General features: G+C 31.6%; 1 protein-coding gene across 1 annotated transcript; it reads right to left on the reverse strand.

Annotated features, from left to right (window-relative positions):
• Positions 1-1071: 1071 nt before the first annotated feature.
• On the reverse strand, positions 1072-25739 carry LOC145325407 (uncharacterized). The gene is made up of 21 exons (XM_080168394.1): positions 25652-25739; positions 24185-24250; positions 13484-13528; positions 12953-13105; positions 12445-12508; positions 12119-12183; positions 11143-11229; positions 10557-10668; positions 9942-9989; positions 9505-9535; positions 7855-7906; positions 7072-7172; positions 5405-5431; positions 4967-5163; positions 4763-4827; positions 4625-4647; positions 3934-3980; positions 3427-3486; positions 2749-2799; positions 2182-2257; positions 1072-1184 (listed from the first exon to the last, which is right to left on the reverse strand). The coding sequence occupies exons 1-21, from the start codon at positions 25677-25679 to the stop codon at positions 1107-1109; spliced, it is 1476 nt and encodes a 491-aa protein (XP_080024520.1). The 5' UTR covers positions 25680-25739; the 3' UTR covers positions 1072-1106.
• Positions 25740-26069: the final 330 nt, after the last annotated feature.

The following is a 26069-nucleotide window of genomic DNA, read 5'->3' on the forward strand; positions in this document are numbered from 1 at the left end:
TGCTTGATTAAACAAATTTAGGTTGACACAAATTAAGTTTGTGTTTTTCTCTTGTACTTCAAACAAGTAGTATTTTTTTCTCCACTTTGTTTTATCTAAAATGTAAATTTTATGAGCACGTATTTAAAAATTCTTTTCAGCATACATATAGTTTAAAACAAAATACAACAAAAATTTCTTGGAATACAGAACTGTTAAAAGAAAGACAAATTAACTTTCCAAAAAAACTAAAACAACCAAGTTCTTTCTTTAAAAAATATATTCGGACAGTAAAGTGATTTAAATCAATTTATCTGCCATTTATCTTACCCTGTACTCTTGATTAAATGCAAATTATCGGAGAAAAATCAGTCAGTTTACATTGTGTATCAATCATATACATATATTATTGTTTATACATTAAACTTAAAAAAATATATAAGTATATTATCAGTATATTCAAACTAATATTAATCAACTTTGTTACATAAAAATTTTAAATTGTTATTTTAGTTTGTAGTTTGATTTTGAGGCCTTTTTCTTTTGTAAGGTTAGGTAATTAGGTTGTAGTGAGTGGAGGAAATAGGAGAAGAATTAACCTTAAAAAAACAGGTTTGACATTAATTTATATTGGAGATTTTCATCCATTTACCATATATTTCAAACAACACTGTTTAAAAATCAAAAAAAAGAAATTTCGTCCTATATATTTAGTCTCTGGGGGTTCCCTAGAAAACAATTTCCTTGTCAAGAGTTGAACTTTGTAGTTTGTATCGCCACCTCATTTACAGGGGGAGAGGTTCGGTTTCTGGGCACACGCCTTTACAGGCAAACATTCTATCAGTCAATCAATTTATCTTCAGAAAATTGAAGAAGAAAAAATGAAAAATTGTTTATTCGTTTTTAACGAAGTTATTTTTTGGTCTAAGCTATAGAAAATGTTTTAGAGACCAAATATCAACTAGTAACTTCATATTTAATTTGGGTAAAAACTCAAAATGAAAGTACCTTTTCAAATTTGATATAATTTTAAAAATAACCTATTATTGTTTTTTCACTTATAATTTAAAAAAAAACTATTAATAGTACTTGTTTCCAAAAGATGAATTTAAAACATAGAATAATTTTTAGAATGGTTTCCTGGTTTTCCTGTTGCTTATATCTGAGGGAGACACTGATCTTGTCTTTTCTATTTCTTCAATTACCTTGATGAAAATTTATATTTAACACTCTGTTTTTAATTTACAACTACATATATTAGTTTCTTAGTTTGGAAACCCTGTAAATGGTAATGGTTAGTAGTATACCACCAATTTAAGAGTGTAGATAGAGATAAGTTGGTGCTCCCTGTATTTAAAAAATAGCGGCTACGACTTTAAATGCTCTTGGAGAAATTTATGAAAAGGGGGAGGGCGACCCTCCACTTTATATTTGCAATTTTAAAAAGTAAAAAAAAATTGGGGGTGGGAGAGATTTTTTCATATTACGATTTCTCTTGGGAGGGTGGAGGTACCCTCCCCTCATAGCTTTGACCTTCCCAGGACGCTGTAAGGAAGAACCATATCAGGACAGTAATACCAGCTCATACCAATAACGAAATTAATTCGGAAGAAAATCACGAAACCTATACGTGTTTTTCAGCTGTCGTTGGGGGGCAACACATCGTTAAATTGACGACCTCTCCATTTGGCCCCCAAATATTATTTTAGATTTATTTTGCTTGTTGGTTATACCTTATTCCTGCAGTAATACAAACACAAAGACACACCTTAATGTTACTTTTAAATCTTTAATATTGTTTCCATAAACAATAAAATTGTTATTCTAGTTTAGAATTAATTTAGGATTTTAGTATGTATCTATACCCTTTTTGAAAAATGGTCTGCTTCATAAAAATATTGCTAGGTAGAATATCAAAAGATAAAAAGTAAAGTTAGAACAACTAGTGTGTATTACCTCTTATGGGATCTAAAGGGATAAGACAATGAAAAATTGACTTACATCCCCAATGATGATACACATAATTACTCCTTATGTTGATTACAAGTGGTTAAAACAGTGTTAGGACATTCAACAATGAACTAACCATTAAAATTCAGTAATAGTCCCCAAAGTTGTTGAACCATCGAATAAGAAAACGTTATTATAAACTTTGGGGACTAGTGTAATAAACAGACCAATGTCCCCTCCCTCCCTGATTACCTCTATATTGGTACTGTTGAGTAGAATTCCAACACATTGGGAGCACAGATCAAAGTCACACAAATAGCAATTATATCTAAATTTTAAAAATCAATATTAAAATTGGAACAAAAATACAGATTACCATAAATTAAAGCTAAATTAGGCTAAATTCCTAAATAAATAGATTAATGGCTGTCTCAAAAAGCACAAAATTTCTATATTAAAAACCTTGTTAATATTGAAATGAAAACTACAAAATGTTTATTTTATCTTCTGTTTTATAATTTCAGTTTGTAAAATGTAATTAATGTTTCAAAGTTGACTAAGTATTATAATAGTAAAACTTAAAAGGATTAATAAAGACAGTTGTAGAAATTTTTTAGTCTTAATAATTTTTTTTTGTAAAGAGCTAGAACAGGACAATTAGGTGCAATAAACCCCTCATTTTACCTACCCCCTCCCCCCCCCTCTCCCCCCAAAAATACATTAAATAACCTACCTCAAACCTTTGAAACCCATTTTCCTTTGAGCCCCTAAAAAATAAGCTTGGGCGTCTTTTGCACAGGCTATAGACGGCTAACTAACCTGTTATGCGTTGTTGTGCTTAGATTTGATCCTCTATGCTCACATCCTTCTCTAGAAAACAAAATTATTTTATTTATTAGTAGCAATTTTACCTCAAAAAACTAGACAATAAGAAAACACTGCTTTGTAGCAATGGAGCTGATTATAGTGCTATTCTAATGACCAATGATAGGCCAATACACAGACTAAATTACAAATGTCAGACCAGTATACATTTTAATTGACCAATGGTAGGCCAGTATGACGTCATTTTTTAAAGGCACTATAAAAAGGTTTCTCAGCAATATTTTCTTTCAATAATTCCCAAAAAAATATTTCCAGTCTGGCTTCAAAACCCATTAATATCTGCTTTATTAGAACCGTAACGAATTATAAAAATTTTCCATGAATAATAAAGTAAAAATGATAACTGTTTGGTTGGCTCCTCTGGGACAGCAAAAATAATCTTATAATCTTTATTTTTAATATCCGCAAAAGGCTGTTTATAATGGATTGCAATATAAATATTCTCCAAACCTTCTAAAAAATCACCAAACCTTTGAACTAAGAAAAAGGCAAGAATAATAACATTCAATGATCGTAAACGCTTTCTAGAATATCCCAAGGGAGAAAGGAAAGGACAATTTGAAACAGTATTTAAGCCGACCAAAAAGCTACATTTGGTTTATTAAATCTTACCTGTCACAAACGAATGTTGTTCTTGGATAAGCAGGCAACGCTCGCAGGAACCTACTGCATCTATAAATTAGAAATAAATATAATGTCTATTAAATCACATTTTTAGTTTTAAGCAGCAAAGTTACTCTAAAATTCAAAATGTCCATATACCTGTTAATCCGTAAGCTTTACATAATACCCTCCCCTCCTACTGGACGAACTAACTGACTAATGTTGCGACAATTTTTTCCCTGTCATAATATCCACGTATATTCTACATCTTTATTAATAACTAGCGGCTGCGCCCCTAGCATCTAGGGGCTCTATATCAAAGGAATATGGAAGGGTAGAAAAATAGCCTAAAACCATACCTACCCAGACTTTTTATAGAAATAAAATAGCCTAAAACCGTCCCAAGAGCTATAAGTAGCTTTACTGTAAAGAAGGACCATATCGGTTCAGCGGTTAGTGAGATCCTTTGCTACAAACAAAAAAGCTTACTACTTTATATATTAGGATTAAACTTACTTGAAGCAGGTGACAGGGGAAGGAGATGATAAACTGTCCAATTTATCCTGAAAAATTGTAGAACAGATGAAAATTAATTTTCTAAAATTTGAGGGAGAAATGGTTAAATAACTGTATCTCCCCATCGCAACCGCCTTGTGCAACTATTGTATTGGTTCATTGAAAATTAACCAATGGTTATAAAATCGCTTATATAAACACAGCCAAGTAGACGAAAAATAATTTAAAAGCAGACGAAAGAGGTCCTTGATAAAAAAAGGGAGGTAGTCGTCTGTATATACACCTCTACTATAGATCTGATTTTCTAAATACCAAAACTTACTTTTGATAACTAAAATCTCTGAAATATTTTGCAAAATTTACAAAAATATAACCATAACAATGAAAATACTATATTAGGTTCAGTCAAAAGAAAATGTAATCTTCAATCAAAAGAAAACAAATTTCAGCTTTGAAGAGACATTTCTTTAATATTTGTAAAGATATTTTGAGTTTGTGTTAAAATTGTAAAGAAATAATCTGTCCTTTTCCTTCAGTTTCTTTTGTTGGTAATTTTTTTCATTTAGAAAAGCTACTCTCTGCACATGCATGTTTATGTGACAGATATTTGGTTTCAATTACATATAAAGATCATTTAATTCAATTAATTAATTGTAAAAAAATAAATTTTGCATTGAAAATGAAAGCTTACCTTATTTTTTAAAGCACATATTCTCCTGATAAGACAAACATATATTGCATTTTTACATTAATTATTTTTATAAGGTGAGATTATTTGAAAACATTTAATTTTTTAGAAGATTTTTTATTACAAAAATATATGTTTGTTTCCTGTGTTTGTCCCAGTCTTTTGATGGTACAGTTCTTAGACATAGAAAACAGGTATCATCCCCTCTAGAAAAGAATTAGTTTTTTTCGATAGAAATTTATATGACTAATGCAGCATAACATTAGGAGCTTATCTAAAATAATTTTGTGTCTTACAATGAGAATAATTTTTCATGAAAATTTTTTTTTGCAAAGAAACAGTCACCTAAAAAGTCTAGAACAGCAAACATAGCCCTGAACTCTCCTCCATGTATTGTTTGTCTGTCGCCATTTTGGCGCGCTTTCTAAATCAGCTGATGGACGCCATCTTTGTAGAGTTGTGCTGGGCGTCCACTCAGGTAGTTGAGATCTGTTGCACCAGGTGGCAGCAGAGTGGCTGCCAGGTAGAAGTCTGCTGACTAACTACATTTACAAGAAATTTTTGTTTTGATCAATAGAACTAACTGCTTCTTCCCTACCCTAGAAAGATGGCCTGGGGGCATCTTAAATCCCCCTCCCTATATATCTTTTTTAAAAAGTTTTAAGGCATTTTAGAGACTTTTTTCCGCAAAATAGCTTAAATTAATAACTTACTTGGATAAGTGCTAAAATTACTTTACAGTTTTAAAATTAAAGATGGAAATTATATATTTTTTTCAAATTCCTTGTCCCATGTATCAGAAAAGAAAACCTAAAAAAATCAAAATATTGTTGAAAATTTACATATAATTTTAAAAAATCAAACTTAAAATTACTTTAGTCTTATTATAAAAAGTTTACTACACATATAAAAATAAGGGAATGTACAGTAATATCTTTTTATAGATACAGAAAAACAGAATCAATTTAAGCACGTAGTTCAATTAAAATGAGAATAAAACACTGTAATTTTAAGAATAACAAGGAGGATTAATTCTAACACAAATATTAAATCTAACAATCTAAAGCTTCTTTAAGTCATGAACGTGGATAGGTAAAAAGAATTTTTTTAAAATAGCCTTTTTTAAATTTTATATTTTTTTCTGTTTCGGTTCATTTTTATTTTTAAACAGCTCAATACCAATTACTTGCTTCCTATATCAATGCATGTATTTTAATTTTACAATTCTGGACCATTATATTTTTTCATCCATTTTATATGTAAAATATAAGATTCAAATTAATAGAACACTTAGAAGATCTCCCAATGAAATAGTATTTGTAAAATGATTATTCAGCAAAATATGACAGAAGAATGAAACCTTTGAAAGAAAATGCTGACTCAAGCATAAACACCTCTAGACTCATAGAAAAATAATCAATTCTAAAAAGTGAAATATGTTAAATATTTAGAATGAAAATTAAACCTCAATAATTTTTTTAATGATCATATTCATTTCCAAGATTTAAAAAAACATTTTCAATTTTTGTTCAAGTCATATTTCTTTCTTCAGTTCATCATAGCTGAACAGTTAGTAATTGACTAGCTACCTGACTTTTTATCTACTGTTTTTTTTCTTCTAGAAACTACAAGACTTAATTTTTCAAATGAAATCTAATTCATCTCACAATTTAAGAATTAAAATTTTTCAGTGTAGTCTCATATTTTTACTTAAGGACTAGAAAACCAGACTGCACCTTTATAACATTTTTAATGCTAACACTGATTAAAAAACTGAACATAAATTGACTGGACTCCTACTCACAATGCTTACAAAGACTAGAAAGTATAACTGGACTCCACCTACCTTCATAGCAAATTCAATGTCCATAAGGACAAGAAAGCTAAAATAAACTCAACAAAATTAAATGATGGGTCCCCTTTTAAGAAATTGAAGACTTGGGAATAACTGAAATTCACTAACCTACATGGAAAGACAATTGCCAGTTTTGGATTGTAACTTCTGACACAATACATGCAAGGACTAGAAAGCTAAACTGAACTACACCTACCATCATAACAAATACAATGCCGACAAGAACTAGAAATCTAGACTGGACTCCACCTACCATCATAACAAATACAATGCCCACAAGAACTAGACGTCTAGACTGGACTCCACCTACCTTCATAACAAATACAATGCCCACAAGGACTAGTAATCTAGACTGGACTCCACCTACATTCATAACAAATATAATGCCCACAAGGACTAGACGTCTAGACTGGACTCCACCTACCTTCATAACAAATACAATGCCCACAAGGACTATAAATCTAGACTGGACTCAACCTACCTTCATAACAAATACAATGCCCACAAGGACTAGACGTCTAGACTGGACTCTTCCTACCTTTATAACAAATACAATGCCCACAAGGACTAGAAATCTAGACTGGACTCCACCTACCTTCATAACAAATACAATGCCCACAAGGACTAGAAAGCTGACAATGATACCAACCCAGACAGGTAAACCTGGATTTCCAGCACTTGCATAGGTCACTTCATCTAAAATTAAAAATTTATTGATTGAAGAAGTTTATAGTGCCATAGAAAATGACGTCATACAATAAAATGACCAATGATAGCCAATACACAGACTAAATTACCAATGACAGGCCAAATTTTTAATTGACCAATGGCCAGTATGACGTTATTTTTATAGGCATTATATAAAAAGCTTGATACAAATTTAGAAACCAAAGTGTTTGTTGCATTTCTAGAACTGTAGCAACTTTGTAATTGAAAAATGTCTATCTGTAAGTCCTGCTTTTATTAATGATCGTCAGGATAAAATCTCTACAAGTTTCTTTGTACTTCCTTATTGATCTGACAACAGCACAAACATAAATAATTTATAGTTTGATTTTTCTAGTCACATTAACTTTTTTACCATTACCTGGTAAGGCGAGGATTCTCATATGATTTTTAAGTGATCATCTAGAGAATCCAGAGCATCAACCGCGTAATGGGATGCAATACTCTAACACCCAAGGATAATAATTAAATTAACATCCAAAACAACCAACCTTTTAATTGCACGACCTTTGTCTGAGAAGTTCCAACTGTGCAAGGTATTAAGTTGGGCCTTTTTATGGGCCAAGGCATTCCCCCCAGTCTTTTGCTGCCCTACTTAGAGACAAAAATGTTCTTGTTAAAATACATCCTGTGTTTATAAATAAAAACTTACATTCATCTTGATTTAAAAGTGGAAAGTCTGTACTCTTGAACACATCTCCAGGCTAAAAATAAAAACAAGGATGATTAGTTTTGATTTGGAAAAAAGAAAGGAATAATTTCCTGTTTTGTAAGACATGTTTTGATTTGTTTCAATTTTGTAACTAGTTAGTGTAAAGTGATTCTCTTTAAAAACTGTTTCTTTAGTGATATTTGAAATATAAAGTTCATACTATACTAGTGAAGACTAATCCAAAGATTTTAATTTGATGAAACAGTTACATATATTAAACCCCTTTTGAGCAAATACCATGCCGAATTTTGGCGTTCTACTACTGATTTAAATTCTTTGAAACATATAGACTTTTAAGAAAAATAAGCAGAAAAAATGGCGCTCGTTACCTAGATATATATTTGCTAGCTTTGGGTGTATTTATAACAAATGATTTAAAAAGTATGGATGTAAAGTAAATGCCAGTGTTAGTCATATGTTGAAAAATATGAGATGTATTTTTGCCGGTGTTTAATGTATTTATGTCATGAGAAAACCGAAGAAAACATTTTGGCAAAAATAAATCTACATACTTTTGCATTTAGTTAAATTGCTAAAGCCACATTTTCTGTATCATTTATGTTCTTGTTGATAAAGTTGTTGGGCAAAGTAGAATTATGGAAATTTATAATCTGTTTAAACCCCAGCTCTCATAACAAAACTTTGTTTAATCCAGTCACTAGTATAGAAACAGGATTTTATATTCAGTAGTTTTAAAAAAAAGTTATCTTGTTATATATATTATTTTTATTGTGATAATGTATATACATCAGTTAAACAGAGGTTAATCTGTCTCATAATTCATATGATTAGATTAACTTAACTAGCCTTTTTTTGCCCTGAAAGAAGGGGACAATGAGCTGATTGTTACACTAGTCCCCAAAGTTTTATAATAACGTTTTCTTATTCGTTTTCTTAACAACTTTGGGGACTTTTGTTGAATTTTGATTGGTTGTTCCATTAAGTTGAGTATCCAAAAGTTTCAATTACTAATTGTAATCTACAGAAGGGGTAATTTTGTGTATCATAATTGAAGATCATCAATTTCACGGCCATTGTCTTATTCCTTTAGATCCCTGTTTTTTGAATATTCTTCAAGTACTAGATTGTCAAACACTCTTGTTAAGTTTATACAAATTACAAATTTAAGAATATAAGACATAGATAAGCAAAAAAATGTAATGGAACGGTATAATATTATCCATTTTAGATGTTTAAAGTTTTGTTTTAGAAAGTTCCCTTAGAATTAAAATTCACACATTTATTTAAACAGTTTTATTTAAAAAAAATAATCCTTATACTAAAGTAAGAGGATGTTTGTCTGTGTGTTTGTACCGAAGGATCTCACTAACCGCTGAACCGATCGGGTCATCTTTAACAGGGTAGCTTCTCATAGGTCCCGGGAAGGTTTATTACTATTTTGAAGGAGGGTACCACCACCCTCCCAAGAGAAATCATAATAAATCGAAATTATTTTTTTCTCGAATAGAGACTCCTACGTAACATTGCAAAGTATCGTAGAAATTTGATAAAGACTCCTTCGAAACCTTGCAAGGTATCGTATTATTTTAAAAAAAACACTTAAAGTGCCATTAGTGCTAAATAAATTACCTGTTTTATGACAGTAGCAGCTGAAGCTAATCTATTTACACCAAAATTATTATCTTACAATTTAAATATAATATTTTCTTGGTAAAAGAATGTTGTAAAAAATTTAATCTATAACTAAAATTATTCAATTTATCCATACTAAAGATTTTAAAAATGATACAAACTGCTGCTATGTCTGGTACGTGACACAAATGAAGAGAGTAGAAGGAATGCCTTGGGTCATAACTCATACAAAGTTGGCACTTCCTGATAAAGGTCGTGCAATTGGTATACAAAGGGTTGTTTGTTTGTTGGTTGTTTCTTAACCTTATATCCTTGGGTGTTAGAGTATCGCATCCTATTATAAGCAGATGATGCTCTGGCCTCTCTGGATTATAATTGATCATCTATAATCGAAGGTAAAAATATTCATATTTATGGAATGTAAGATAACCTTCCTAGATTCTAGATCAGTAGACACGCTGTATGTTCTTATTTCATTATCCCTAAAATATATCGTTATGTTAAATTGGAGTTATTGTACAAGCTACAACAGGAATATTAGTTTCCAAATAGTCCTTGTATACAAGTAGCAGGACCTGTGTCAGTGTGTGTGTCACTGTCTGTACCGAAGAATCTCTGTAACCGCTGAACCGATATGGTTCTCCTTAAAGTGTTGCTTCTAATAGGTCCTGGGAAGGTTTTAGATATCTTACGAAAGGGCACATCAAAGCTCCCAAGAGAAATCGCCCCTATTAAAAATTAACCCCCAAAAATATTTAAATAAAATCTTTTTCTTTTTAAAACTAACATTGAAAGTGGGGTTCGAAGTCTCTATGGGCGTAGCCGCTAACAGAAGAAAAAAAGTGAAATAATTTGCCTTTGAGAGAAATTTTAAATTTGAGTCGCAAAAAAGAAAACTATTATATTCATGGAGATTAATTTTTGTCTTTTTATGGGATATTAATATTAATGTAAATCTCTAAACAGATTCAAAACCTTACTAAAATTTTTGTAAGAAAAGAATTTAGGTCATATATTTTATTGTGTAAAAATCTAAAATTAATACATACCCAATCTCATTGTCATCTCCATCAAATACATGTTCATGAATATGGTCGTGGTCATGTGAATGATCATGACCGTCATGTTCATGATCATGGTCGTGATCATGCATCTCATGATCTTTAGAAGGATAATCAATTATTCATTATAAGCATTTTTAATCTTGAATCCTATTTAAGTCAGTAATAAGACAAAGTAGAAAAAAGTATGAATCGTAAGATCTCGTTAACATCTTCACTGATTGGGATCTTCTTTCATAGAATAATTTTACTTGGTCAAACCATAGTTTTGAAATATTTTCAGTGGGGCTAGGACAGTTCTCTTGGGAACAATTGCCTTACCCACCCCCAGCCCCAAACAAAGTATAGCCCATGCTAAGAAAAATGATACCAGATTAGTACGCATATTTCACCCAAAGATAGTGTTATCGTTTTCACTCATCAATAATGTTCCCCTGAAATTGATTTCTTGCTTATTTACAATGCTGTTAACTTATAGTAATAAATAATTCTAATAGTATTGGCATAACATTTTTCTTGAGATGAAATATCCAACCCTGGATACTAAAGCACCATTCATAATGTATGAGTATCCCTTTAAGATCATCCTGTTGATTATGTTGATCTTCAGGTAGAGATTCTTCTGTTGTTGTTGCTAGCTTTGAGTTATCATCAGTGTGCACTGTCACAACAAAATGATTATTAGTTGTAAGGTAGTTGGGATACTTTTGTTGTTGTTTTTAACTTAAAGGCTTGATAGTTTAATAAATTACAAACGCAGATTGTTTAAAGAAAATGAATAAACCTATTTAGCTCCAGGTAGTTGATTTTCTTTCACCCAGTTAAGGATAAAAATAAGGCAATTGCAGATAAACAAGGATGACAACATCCATAAAAGCGAAGCACTGAAACGGTAGGACAAATGGACATTAACACTTGTATAATGTCAGAACTCAATAATCAGAATATAAATGTGTAAGAGTCGAAGTAAAATTGTAAGTAAATTTGATACAGCTTAATGTTTATGGTCATACTTACATTTCTAGGACTTGATTTTATATTTGCTTTGCTTATAACATTATACTTTGTTGTCCCAGGAATCAATATACCAAAAATCAGATCAATTGGATAATTAGATCACATAAAAATTTGTTGTTAAAAAAGTAAAAAAATCAACATGTTTAAAATGAACGTACGGACATTCTGTTAATGATTATAAAGTTGCTACGCTTTTTAAATCGTACCTAACTACTAAAGGAATCACCATGAAAAGTTTGAAATCGATAGGATAATTCTAACATGCCTAAATTAACGTAAAAAGCTATCCGTTACAGACGTGCTGACGGACGGACGGACCGACCCTAATTATAGAAAAGCTTCGCTTTAAAAAAGACGGCGCTTAGGCTAAATTGTCTTAATTTTTGCGAATACCACTGCACATCGTCCAATTATAGCGACTAAAATCTCGCTGTGGAAATCATTATAGACTGACAAATAAACCAATGTGTAGATACGCTTCGCTTTAAATAGCTTAAACTTGAATTATTATGAAATTTGTTACAGCTAATAACCTTTTTGATTCACTAGAAATCCTTCATTTTCTCCAATAACTACTGTTTCATTGATATCTTCTACACTGTGGTTAATATTCTTAGTTACTGATGATCCAATAATAATTTTATTACAAATTATAAAAATTTTATGAATATTTTTGAACTTTTGGGGGAAATTGGAATATTGTCCCAGGAGTCAGGATTTGGCCTAATAACTCTAACTCAAAAATTAATAAAAACAAATTTAGAACCAAAAAGTAAAATGAATTACACATATGTGAATGAAAGTCTCACATTTTTTAGAATCTAAGAAGTTGAATGGTTGATCATAAGTAAGAAATAACCTTTCATAATCACTACCACAGCACAATGTTACATAGTCTAGTGTCGAATATTCTACTTCATTCACTGCAATTAGATATAGGTAGCTCTCATGCATATTTTAACATATTTTTTGGAATGTTTTAAACTTAAATTAGTTCAAAATTAGGGTCAAAATTACTGTAAAATATAATTATGTTTAAACAAAGGATTATAATCATAATTACCCCTTGCTCACAAGGAGGGAGGGGACATGGGGCTGTTTATTACACTAGTCCCTAAAGTTATATAATAACGTTTCTTAGTAATTGGCTTAACAACTTTGGAGACTTTTCTTGAGTTTGATTAGTTGGTTCTTTTATTTGAGTGCCCAAACATTTTAACTACTAATTTTTAACTACAGAAGGGGTAAATATGAGTATCATCATTTGGGATGTACATCAATTTATAGGCAATTGTCTTATCCCTTTAGATCTCTGCCACCCTCAGCAGATTAGTAATTTTTGAAGAATAAATGTATATGAGAGCTACCTTCAGTAACACCAATATCAGTGTCTCCATCCTCACTCTGTTCATCATTATTTGTATCACTATTAGCTACAGTTACTACTTCTGATGGGATCAGAGTCACTATTTCTGTATCTGTAGCTGTTGTACCTTCTAACTTTGTTTCACTGGCTACACCTGTAAATTGGTTAATTATAACATCTGAAACTGCTTAAGCTGAGTTATGCTTTTCAAGAATACTCCAGATTTGAAAATCGATTTTGATTGGGGAAATGGGTTTTAATATTTTCTCACTATTCTATACTTTTCAACTAGTTGGATTATGCTTTTTATAGAGCTTTTTATAAATAGGCTTTATGCTCTAAAAACTGTCTTCCAAATAAAAAGAACATTTGAAATGGGGAAAAGGAAAGTTTTATCTATGTCTGTCTCTGAAATATAATTTTGTTCATTTGGCAAATATATTTAGCATCCGAACAATGGGATAAGGTTAGTGAATACTAAGATGAAAGTATTTAAAGCTTTGCAGTTAATATGTGTTAAAAAAGATAATACCTGGTAATATTGTAGTTATTTCCTCTGCCAAAGCTGATGTTACCCCTAAATAAAAAATAGAAGCATTAAAAAAATAATGTAGATAACTTAATAAAACTTTTGTTATTATCTAAATAACAAATCATGTAAATTAAAAATTTATTGTGTTGTTGGTGCTTTCACGCATAGTGCCTGTTGATCACTGATAACAAGCCTCTTATTTTTGAAATTAATCGAAAACAAAGGAAAGTTCTAACCCTTTTGGGCCTATACCAGCGGTTTCACCAACCCTGAGAGGGCGACCTAGTATTCAATATAAGATAATAACCTGACCTAAAGTAATAGACAAACAAACAAAAAAATACCATGTCTTTTTATCAAAATAAATAAAAATGAAGGGGGGAGGGGTTTCTGTGCTCAATTGTGTGAATGCACTACAATTAGAATATTAGTAAAACTTTTTTAATAATTGAATTTAAGACTAATCTAAGCAAGATAATACTTTATCTTAAAGTGTTTATAACTTAATAAGTATTAGCTATAAATCCTACTTGTAAAAATTGCATTTTAAACAAGTATAACAACATCCATAAGAGCTATGCTTTTAAAATCAGACAGTAGGACAAAAGAACTTGTTAGTTAGAGTTTCAGAAATTAATGAGCAGAATACCAAGTCTAAATAAAATTAGAAGATGATTAAAGTTCCTCAACAGATTATGACGTCATACGATAGAATAGCCAATAAGAGGCCAGTATACACTGTAATTGACCAATGCAATGGTACAATTTATGCTGGCCTCTCATTAGTTATTTTATCGTGTGACGTCATAATCTGTTGAGGGACTTTAATCATCTTCTAAAATTATGTTAAGGACATACTTCTATTTCTATAACTTGTTTTTAGATAGTATTCGCTTAAATTTTGCACCTTGTCCAAGGAATCAGTGTTGCAAAATCAATATAATATGATAATTATGTAATAAAAAGTTGAAAATCAGTATATGTTTTAGGTGGATGTACGGACCGACCCCAATTATAGAAATGAATTGCTTTTAAAAAATATGAAAATTTTCAATTTTGATTTTGTAAATTATGGTATCATTATATAACTTGTAATAATTGTGTGTTTTTTGTTGACATTATGTTGCACAAAAAATGATGGTGATAAAAAATAACAAATACCAAAAATTCGACTATAAATGTATGATAGTAGAAATAGATATTCAATCATATGTAAATAAGGATTTTTGATTATAGTCTCTTGAAAACCAAAATTTGTTTTTTAGGCTGTAAACTAAAAGTAATATTTTAGTCGTTTAAAAAAAATATATATACTATGTAATATATCAACAATAATAAAAATCAGATGGAGTTTTTTTTCGAAAGCAGCTTGGTATTGGTCCAAGGTATGTTTTAGGCTTGTTATTGTTATCGGAGTTTGTAAGTAAAAAATCTTTATTATATGTAGTTTGCTAATTTCCCGCTAAAAGTCTTAAATTTGAATTACAAAATCTGAAAAATCCTTCAATAGTTATGGTTAGGCTATTTCTAGTAAAATTATTACAAAACATACAAACACAGTGTTCATTTAGCAGAAATTATATTCAATTTTAATAAAATTCAGTTTGGGTATCTAAATTAGTAAGTAATTTTTTAACACTAGTAAAATCCGCCGTTCTTAAGGTACAATACATCAATTTATTGCTCATTGTCGCCTGTGGGGCCTGCAGAGCCCCACAGGCATACATCAACAATTTTGTTTAGGGATACACTTGTGTGTCTGTTTATCCTTTAACCCTTACAGATCGGGCCCCAATTCCCACCTTAATAGATTGAGGGGGGGGGGCTAATTTGACCCCCCCACTATCTCGGCTCCTGTTACAGTTAGAGACATAAAATTTATTTCTGGTGGTTCATGTGGATATTTAGAGAAAAATACTTTTTCTAGTGAGACCGCTCCTTAGCCGCTTTTTAGCGGCCAATCGCTAAATATTAAAACAGCTGTAGAGCGGCCAATTTTAAAGCTAGGATCACCAAATTTTAGGTGGAACTTTTAATTTTTATAACAAAAAAATTACCTTTTCTGACCATTGCTGAAAAACGGCAAATAACGGAAACCGCCATTTTCGGCGGTAAAACAGCGGTTGGCAGCGCAAATTTATATTTTTATCTGTTTCTGATCACAATAAAAGACTACATAAAAATTTGGTTGGTCTCTAGCTGTTTTGAAATTCGGCGGCTGGCAGCTTACAAATGGCAAAATTACAGGTAGTAAATAGAAAATCGGTCAAAAATCGGTCAAGGAGTGGTCAAACGGTCATGACCTTACTACTCATGGAAGTGTATTATTGCTCAAGGATGTAACACTCAATTTTTAGGTCTCTAGCTGTAATAGAAGCAACGATATACATGATATAAGTCCTTATTAAAAGCAGGACATAAAATCGGTCATAAAATCGGTCAGGAAGCGGTCAAACGGTCAAAGGGTCATAACACCACTATTCTCAGATGTTCATTGATATCCCAGTATTCACCAAAAAAAATTTTAGGTCTCTATCTTATACACAAAAGACATAATGAAGAAATTAACCCATTAGTGCCGAGCGCCACTTTTATGGGCCGATCGAGCTGTAAGTTTCAGGGAAGCTTTATAATGGTCAAAACGGAATTCGTATTTTTTTGTTTTGCTCTAGTGGCGTGCACAGGAAAGTTGCAAAAAAACCCGGTTCGGCTTGGCCATAAATACCAACCAGGCATTAACACCCGTTTTTGGTGCTTTCCCCCAGTTTTAAAACCCGGTTGACCTGTATAAACCCGGTTATTTTGACCAAAAATCGAAAAATGTAATTTTTGAACGCCAAAAGTGAGATGAACACTTTTTAGAACTTTGATACGATCCGTAATTGAAAACTACACAACCACATGTAATCTAAAGAGCTACAAGTATAATAAGAAGCGATTTATTTCAAATTTAGTGTTTCGGCTATAGGTGCCGCCGTTTTCGGGTAAAAAAAACCGTTGCTCGAAGTTTTAAAAGACACACACTACAAAAAAAAGAACATATAAAATTTGGGTGTTACATATCAGAAAACGATCATAAAACTATTGGGTGACACCTATAGAGATTACTAGGGTTATTATGGTGGCTCAAACCCTTACTAATGACGTTAATTGTTATTTTTATTGGTTGAAAAGTTAAAACCGGGTAATAAAAACCGAAACCGAGCCGGGTTTTAAAATTTTCGGGTATGTATGGCCAAGCCGAACCGGGTCATAATAGGGCGTAAAAAAACGATAAAAAAATCATATAAAAAATAATAATTTGAATAAAACGAATTCACATTTAGATGTACTTGTCAATAAACATTATATTTCACGAAAAAAATCAGCGACTTTACTATAAAAACAAAAAAGTTAGAAGGGGTATTTTGAATTTCATGATTTTCAAATTTTGTTGAGCTATACCATAAAACGGAAGTAAGCTAAACTGCCTGCTCCAGGGGGAAATGAAAGCCAGGGTAGTAGAGGAGGGATTCATACTGAGAATGATGCAATTATGGAGCCGGAAACCGTTTTTTTTTCCATTTTTCGGAACCGGGTTTTAATGTCCGGTTCGGCACTAATGGGTTAAGATTTATTTAGAATTTTTTTTAAATTTGGTGCCACCTAACCAACTTTGACCTGACGCTACGACCGACACAGACCAGATATCCTTATAAGATCAACTCTTGCCAACGTATAATTACTAAACTTAAAAAGTCATGAAGTCACAACTCTCTATCTTACCTACAAAAAGAATTAAATTGAAAAAACTAGAGTGGGGGGGTCAATATGACCCCCCCCCCCCAATCTGTAAGGGTTAAATGTAACCTTAGATTCTTCACTCATTATTTATTTACATAACGAGGCTTAAGCCCATAAAGAATCACTCAAAAAATGGTGGGTTTCCTAAAATTGCTCTCTAGAGAACCCCTCTCCCCCTTTTATTTATAAAAATAGTTTTTTTTTGTGTTTTGTCACCGCAGGGTTAGGCATAAATAAAAAAATACCACCCTTTAACTTAAATTTAGTTTAAAAATGAGTGGAGAGTGCTTAGAATTTTTCCTTGCTCTATAGTCACTTTGCGGTAATGCACCTAACAATTTATATATAACAATCTGAAACTGAGGATTTAGAGAAAAAATTCAAAGACTTTCAGTTTCAGTTAATGCGGAGAAAAAATATTTATTAATAGTATTTTTTAAGGAAAGTAGTAGAGTGTGAAATTAGTGGGGTATATTCACCTCCCTGAATTTCGTCAAAACCCCTCTCTGATACGCACCATTGTTGGATTTTCACTTTATTTTAACAATTTTTGTATCACCTCATATTATTTGTAAAGGAAGAGTGGAGGGCGGGGTCCTAATAAATGAATGCTCTCAACTATCAAACTTTTATATTTTTTTGTTTTGTTTTTAAAAAGTTGTATCATCATCATTATTTTGATATTACACCATAGAATATAGGCTAATTAGAAAAGGCTCTAGGGAAGTAATAGGCAAATTCCTAAAAAATTTCCTAGGCTTGTATATCTCTATATATCTATGTATACTGTATAGTAAGGCTGAGGAAACCCTAAGCAATTTTATAGGATATTATTTTGTAGCCTAGGAGTTTGTGGTTCCTTTCTTCATAAATCTTTAGTAAAGCTAAGGCAACCATAACTCCTTGGCTAGGAAAAGAAGTTTTTCGGATTTGGCCATATAAATAAAGTTTTAAATATGAAACTCTCAAAGAATTATTTACTTTGACTGTGTATGTGACATTAAAGTAATATATATAGAGCGATAAATAGTATATGTAACAACCACCCCTTTTCAAAGACCTTCTACCGACTTTGGATTGGGTCCTTGAAATCAGCTGAATCTTTCAAAAATGTAAATACAGCCGGGTGCTGTCAAAAGAACCAAGAGCAAATTGTAAACTAATGTTAACACAAGGACGCCCAAGCTTTTTACTTTGTATTGGGGTAAAATTAGGGGTTCTATACGTTCAAGGGGAGTAATCTAACCTATTTAAAAACAACTTGAGAGGTGTAGATAAGAGGATTCAAAGCCTAAAGGGATAAACACCCTTTTACCCCTTTACTTGGACGTCTATGTATCAGCTATAATGATTCTGCATTTTTCCTAGTTAATTTCGTTTTTGCATTGTTTAAATACTGTTCATTTGTTGAAAAATATTTTGAAAATTATCTATTGATCTCATAAAACTGACAATAACCCAATTACTTAAAATAAGTTAATTTGCCACCACCTCAGGGAGAGTTCAACCCTTTATGGAAAAATAATTGAAAACAACGTAAATTCAGGCGAAAAATAAATTTGGGAACATCTGCAATATATTAGTTCTATATTTGTCGCTAGACGTCACTAAAAACTTGATAATTTTGATTTGCAACAAAGTATTCACATCATTAGGAAAAATGTCTTGTTAATCACAAATAACTAGGTTTAACAATGCAGTATTGTAAATCGGACAAGATGATTATTAATATAATTTCATAGTCAGGAGCCTAGTTGTAAGAAATTGATAATGTCAGTTTTAAATACTTCACATAAGTTTAGACAGAAATGACAATTTTTCACAAAAATTGTCCCTTTCTTTTTTCAAAAAGCAGAAGAAAGCATTAAACAGCTGAATTTAGAAAGCAAAGTTTAAGGAAATTATTCTCGTCTGCTGAGCTTTAGGGTCTTTGCCATCGGATATCATTTAGTAATCTGTTTATACATCTATACTATAAATTTATTTATGTGACTATTATATCTAAATGTATGATAGTTGAAGTTATTCCCAAACAAGAAAAATTCCAGATACTATTTAAAACTTTATGCTAACTCATGTAAAGATGATTCACTATCAAAACTCTCTTTTATTTTCTCTTAATTTTCTTATATACATAAGTAATTTTACTTAATTTTTTCAATCTTGCATGTTTTATTTTTATATAAATAATTTGCACAAAACTGTAATTTCTGTTGGTGACATTAAAATTATTGTTCATCTAACAAGAATATAGAAATTCAAAGTAGCGTAGAGTAATTGAAATTACGGTTTTATGAAAAGAACAATGGGGGATAAATTATTCTTCTGCACTATTAACCCAGGACTTATGGTACAACAGTTAACGCAACCGCTCGTTGATGGGAATTTTTGGTTTAAAAATTGTTTAAACTGGTTACAGATCAGATTACTACATTACAGATCAGAAAACGGTGACTGTAGGAGCAGCTATGCTCCTTATAAAAATTATAGGGTGGTTGGTTTTACGAAAAGAAAGTTATTATAATTTTTGCATTATTTCCTTGGATTTGACATAAATTATAAGAGCGTGCTGTGATATCTACACTCGCAGGGACAAAGATATTAATCTTCTTCAAATTAAATATACTCACAATTCTTATCTCAATAAAATATGGATATTAAGGAAAGAAAAGCATATAGATTAATTTTATTGCAATCGTATCCTTCCTCACTAGTTTACATTATAATCAGAGAGGGGTATACTGTAAATTATACTGGCCCCAAAAGTTTAAAAACACGCTCCCTCATTTCTTGGCTTAAAAATTTTGGTGATTTAATTAAGTTGAAGAGACAGTGTCCGATAATTATAATATACAGAAGTGATAATTTCGTTTCACAAAACTGTGGGTGTGCATCAATTTATCGTTCATTGTCTCATCCTTGAAAATCTCTGTGCATAAAGAGAAATATAGATGTATAAATTTTTTCGCCAGTACAGTGGAAAATTTATCAATTTCGTCCACTTATTTTATTTTAATAAATCTGTTAAGATGGGATAGCCCAGCATGGAGAGTGCTCATAAGGAAACCAGCTAGGCCAAGCATGCCCGCAAGGTTAAAACAGCTTTAGTTTAAATGGCAAAAATATGGTTCTATAACTTTTGAGATTATATTTGGATTAGCTCTATTACAAATCTTTTTTTTTCAGATTAAATGAAATGTTCCTTTTTGACATTTTTAGATATGGCTCTTAATCACATTTATCTACATATGCAAAAGTGGAAAAGACAATTTTGTTATTGCTCTTAGCTCTAAAAAGTGTCCGAAAAAAGGAGCCGTGTGACGTCAATAGATCCATCTCTTTTTAAGGGGTTTTCTTTCCCAATTCTCCTCTCATCCCACTTTTTATGACATCACACGGCACTTTTTTTGGACATTTTGTAGAGCTTTATTACTCTAACATAAATCTCTAAAGTAGAGGGAGGGTGGGAAAGGAGGGTTGAATTAAGCTTTAATACACCCTTCAATTTCACAAAGTTTCAAGAAAAGGGAGGACAAAATTTAACAGAAAGAAAAGAAACAAAAGTAAAATAATAAATTTAATGAAAGAGCGAGCGAGAGAGAGAGAAAGAGAATGAGAGAGAGAGAGAGAGAGTGTCCTTTTACTTTTTAAAAAAAATATATGCCATCCATTATTTTATAGAAGTTTTCTTAGATCCCCATAATACACATCAACACATTTAATGAAAAAAACAATCAATGTGATGGACAAACGTTAAAAGTAATTTGTAGAGAAAAAGTTTAATGGTCAAATAAAGAGTAATAATATATTTTGTAGCAATACTGACAGACCAGTGGACCAAGTGGACAAGTGGACAAACCATGTAGCATCGCATCTAAAATCTAAAAGTCAGATCAAAATGATTTTAAAATACATCGACCGAGCTGTTTCTTCTTTCATTGTGACGTACTGACGTACAAATCTTAATAATATATCTTTGCTTTCAAAACACAAAATTAAATCCTATTTGTGTAATGTATAGTTTTTAATTTGTTGTTGGTTGATTGCATAACTATATTGCATGTTCTAGTAATCCCTCCCAAAACAAGGAGAATTCTGTTCAAGGAAGGAACACTTGATTAATACCTTGATAACAACTTAGAGCCATGCCTAAATAGTCTGAGAGTCGAACTCTTGAGTCTTCACCTCGTTTTATTGTTTTTTCTAGCGAAGCTAAGATTTTTAGATTTAATTAGCGGTGGCCATTAATTTACAAATTATGTTGTCTTTCTATTTTAAAGATAAAATTGAAATCACTCGAATTTTATTAAAATAGTTTACTTAATATTGTGACGAGTTCTAATGAGCATAAAGTCTTTAAATTATTTTTCCATCGGTCTGACTGATCATTGTGTTTTAACAGCGGAAATATAATTTTTCTCTGTTAAATTTAAATGTGTAGTTTATGTTACTGTTTAGCATCTACTCTATAAGCAGAGATGTGATATCTTTGCATTGATATTTTTAAAAGCGAAGCTTTTCTATAATTAGGGTCATCCGTCCGTACGTCCGTAACGGATAGATTTTTTCGTTGATTTAGGCAGGTTAGAATTGTCCTATCGATTCCAAACTTTGCATGGTGATTCCTGTAGTAGTTAGGTACGCTGTAGAAAGCGTAGCAACTCTAAAATCATTACCAGAATGTCCGTACGTCCATTTTAAACATGTTGATTTTTTTACTTTTTTAACAACTTATTTTTATGTGGTCCAATCATCCGATTGATCTGATTTTTTATATGTTCATTCCTGGGACAACAAAGTATAATGTTATAAGCGAAGCATCTCTATAATCAAGTCCTAAAAATGTAAGTATGTCCATAAACATTATCCTGTATCAAGCAGTTTTTCAACAAATTTACTCACAATTTTGCTTCGACTCTTATACATTTATATTCTGATTATTCAGTTCTGACATTATACAAGTGTTAATGTCCGTTTGTCCTACCGTTTCAGAGCTTCGCTTTTATGGATGTTGTCATCCTTGTTTTTATATTGCTTCCATATGAAATTTTGGTAGCTGCAAATAGTTATTTAGTCAATCCACTTAATTATTCATCTATTTATTTATCAAATTTGTGTAAATATCTTTATATTGTACATAATTATTGTAATTCTAACTATAAATAAAATGAAAAATTTAATTAATTAAAGGGGAAAATTCCAAGGCTGAAATACTATTTGCTGTGCAATCGTAATATGATTTGTTATGTATAATTAAAAACTAAATGTATTGCATTGTTTTATAAATTCTATTCTAATCTAAATTTTCTAAACAAAACTTTATGGTAAGTTTTGCGGAGCTTCTCTATAATTGAGTCCAAATCTTCATATTAGTGTTTTCCCGGCCTAATGTTCAGCTCATATCCATTCATTTTATACTTTTAAACGAAATAAAATAACCTTATTTCAATATTAATATAATATTGATAACAATTTTAAATCATTTGTAATTATTTGATTTGTTGAATAATTGATGTTGATTCCTAGAAAAAGAATTGCATGTTTCTCAGTTATAGACACTTTGATTTTCACACCTTTTACATCACATTCAAAATTTTATTAATAAAAGGCAGAGGGGGAGGGGACATTAGGCTGTTTTATAATAACATTTCCTGGGTATAGTCCTTTCCACGACATCCCTCCATAAGGAGCGATTCTTCGTATTTTTCACAGTAGCTTTTCTCCTATTTCTGGCCCCTGCGGGGGGCTCTAACCCTGCGGGGCCAATTACCTAACCCTGTGGGGCAATCACCTAACACAATATAACCTAACCTAACCTAAAATAACCTATAAAAAGCCATTTTAAAAATACGAAGAATCGCTCCTTATGGAGGGATGTCGTGGAAGGGACTATACCCCATTTCCTTAGTCGTTGGATTAACAACTTTGTTGACTTTTTTTTGAAATTTGATTGATTGGTTCTTTAAAATGTCCAATCGTTTCAATCAATTATTGTATTCTACAGAAGGAGTAATTTTGTTTATCATCATTAGGAAAGTAAATTAATTTATCGGTCATTGTCTTATCCCTTGAGATCCCTGAATAAAAGAAACATGGACGAATACGTTCATTAGTAGCAAAGCTCTTTGAAATTATAGCCAAACTATATAAGAAACAGAGAGTTTTGTACAAGAAGTAAAAATAAAATTCAAGTTTTGACTCGCCTCATCTTGACAGTGAATTACCAAAAAGAGAAAGACACGAACAATTGTAAAGAAGCTTTTCTATTAAAACCCTACAATGTGCAGCTGGGAACATGACTTTAATCAGTGGCGTGTACAGGGTTTTGCTTAAAAAAGCCTCTCAAACTAAAAACAAGGAGGGAGGTTTTAGACAACACCCCCTAGGTATCCATTGCCATGCATAATTCACATAATCAAAAGTGAAAAAATTGCACCCTTTAAACTTTAAGGGGTGTGTTACTTTTTTACTTGACACCCCCTTGGCTGGTTCACGGTGCTGTGTCAGAGGGGTCATTCCATTGTCAAGAGGTTTTTAGAGAGGCGTAAGGGGGTGTAACCAAACCTGCCATAATGGGTGGATACCACCCTCTACACTGCACGCTTCTGATTTCAATTATGGTCAATTTTCAAATAATTTAGAGTTGGGGAGCCAACAAAATCTACATCTACCCAGGTATATCTAGTCGCTCATTACACTAGTCCCCAAAGTTTTATAATAACGTTCTTATTCGTTAGCTTTAGAACTTTGGGGATCTTAGTGAATTTTAACTGGTTGATTCATTAAGTTTAGAGTTCAAACGTTTCAACCACTAATTTTAATCTACAGAAGGTCTAATTATATGTATTCTCATTGGGGATGTACATCAATTAATAGGACATTGTATTATCCCTGATCTATCTACCTATAATTACCCACCTGGTGCTGCAGTTGTATCAACTTGAATATCCACTGCTGCTTGTGATTGTGCCATACACAGATGTACTAAAAATTAATTTTGCAATAAAAAAATCCTTATATAATATCAATTAGATATCTGTCTGTCTTGGTGTAGTAAAGGATCTCGCAAACTGCATCACCGATATCATTTACTTGGTTGTATAAGTCTAAGGAAGATTGGTGACTTTTAATACCTCTACCCAACAAAAAAAATCATTGCTGGAAAAAAATAGTAAATATCCCCCATGACTTTTGAAAGTAAGGAACCATATCCCGGTTATATCCCGGGTATAGTCCCTTTCGTGACAACGCCCCTTAAGGGGTTTTTCTTCGTATTTTTACAGTAGCTTTTCTCCTATTTCTAGCCCCTGGGGGGGGCTCTAAACCTGCAGGGCCAATTTCCTAACCCTGCCTAATCTAACCTAAAATAACCTATCAAAAGACATTTTCAAAATACGACGAATCGCCCCTTAAGGGGCGTTGCCACGAAAGGGACTATTCCCCATATCCCTTGTGTTCCTAGGGGCGTAGCCATCAGTAAGGTATAATTAATTTCTAGAAACAATTTGAAGCAATATTACGTATATCTAAGGAATGGGGGGGGGGGGCGACCTCTATCGACTAAAGTACTTTGTTTGTTATTTTGGTAACTTAAGATGACATAGCTTTAAAGTTGGTGTAGAAAGCAACTCACATCCATTTCCTGTACATTTGCCCTTCCTTTTACGAAAAGCAACCTTAAATTAAACTTATAAAAAAAGATGGGAAAGAGGGGGGGGGGGGGTTCTGAAGTCAAAAATTTATTTGAGGGAAAGCACCGGTATTCTAAGAATATTTTTTTGTTATAATATAATAATAAATAAATCAAAGTTAAGAGGACTACATTTAGTTTTTGTATCAAAATGTAATATAAATATGAAGTAAATAAATTAGAATTCATAATATGACCTTATTACAACATATCTCATGAATTGAATACGTAGAATTTGTTGTCAGGGAAGAAGGAGATATTGGAATAAAAATTATGCTTTTTTTGTAAATACGAACTCACACGATTTCACATTCATTGGCTGAAAATCTGTAGGAACGAACACAGTAATAGTGTCTGACTGATTATGACGCAACAAAAAAAAATTAGCCAATGAGAGGCCGTTATTGACCAATGGTAAAATTTATAGTGGCCTCTTATTGGCTAATTTTTTTTTGTTACGTCATAATCAGTCAGACACTATTACTGTGTTCGTAGGAACTAACAGAAACTGTAGGGTCTGCCAAAACTATTTTTAATCTTATAATTTTTCAGATTAATATCCGCGAAAAGCTGTCTATATTACGATGCAAAAAATAACTATTTTGATATTAATAAAATTTACGCAAAAATGTAAGACCAACCAATATAAAATTTAGTAGTTTTGTTACAAATAACTAAATTATTCCAAATCGTACCAAGCATCCATAAAAGCAGCCAGCTCATTTTCAAAACATCAGTAGAACTATTTTTCACCTTTTTTCAACTTACATTTTTAGATTCTCTAATAATTCACAAGAATATAAATTTATAATATTTCTAGTTGCATATATACTCTTTAAGCATTTATAAATATATAAAAATGTATAAGCATAATTTGTATGCATAAAATAGTGTAAATATTCACGCAACCTTACACTACAAAATAAGGGCATTAAACGATAGCGCGAAGCGCAAATTTTTTTGTCATGGTTCTAGATTCTTTTCGGGGGTATTACCCTCCATAACTTTCCTGTACCATACCCAAGTTAAGGGTAATATTTCTATGATGGGGTGAGGGGTAAATCTTAATTACCTTTGGGATGCCAAATTCATTTGAAAAGGGGGCGGGATATC

Source organism: Acartia tonsa, chromosome 8 (assembly GCF_053477335.1).
Source record: "Acartia tonsa isolate MP-2025a chromosome 8, ASM5347733v1, whole genome shotgun sequence".
In the NCBI taxonomy this organism is placed as follows: Eukaryota; Metazoa; Arthropoda; class Copepoda; order Calanoida; family Acartiidae; genus Acartia; species Acartia tonsa.

Excerpts from the sequence above, each read along its gene's own strand:
- LOC145325407 (XM_080168394.1), bottom strand. The coding sequence starts at position 25,679 with ATGAGCTGGCTGCTTTTATGGATGCTTG. Across the intron at positions 13,106-13,483 it reads AATAACTACAATATTACCAG|GTGTAGCCAGTGAAACAAAG; the intron begins GTATTATCTTTT and ends ACCAATTTACAG. Across the intron at positions 2,258-2,748 it reads AGCACAACAACGCATAACAG|ATATAATTGCTATTTGTGTG; the intron begins GTTAGTTAGCCG and ends TTTAAAATTTAG.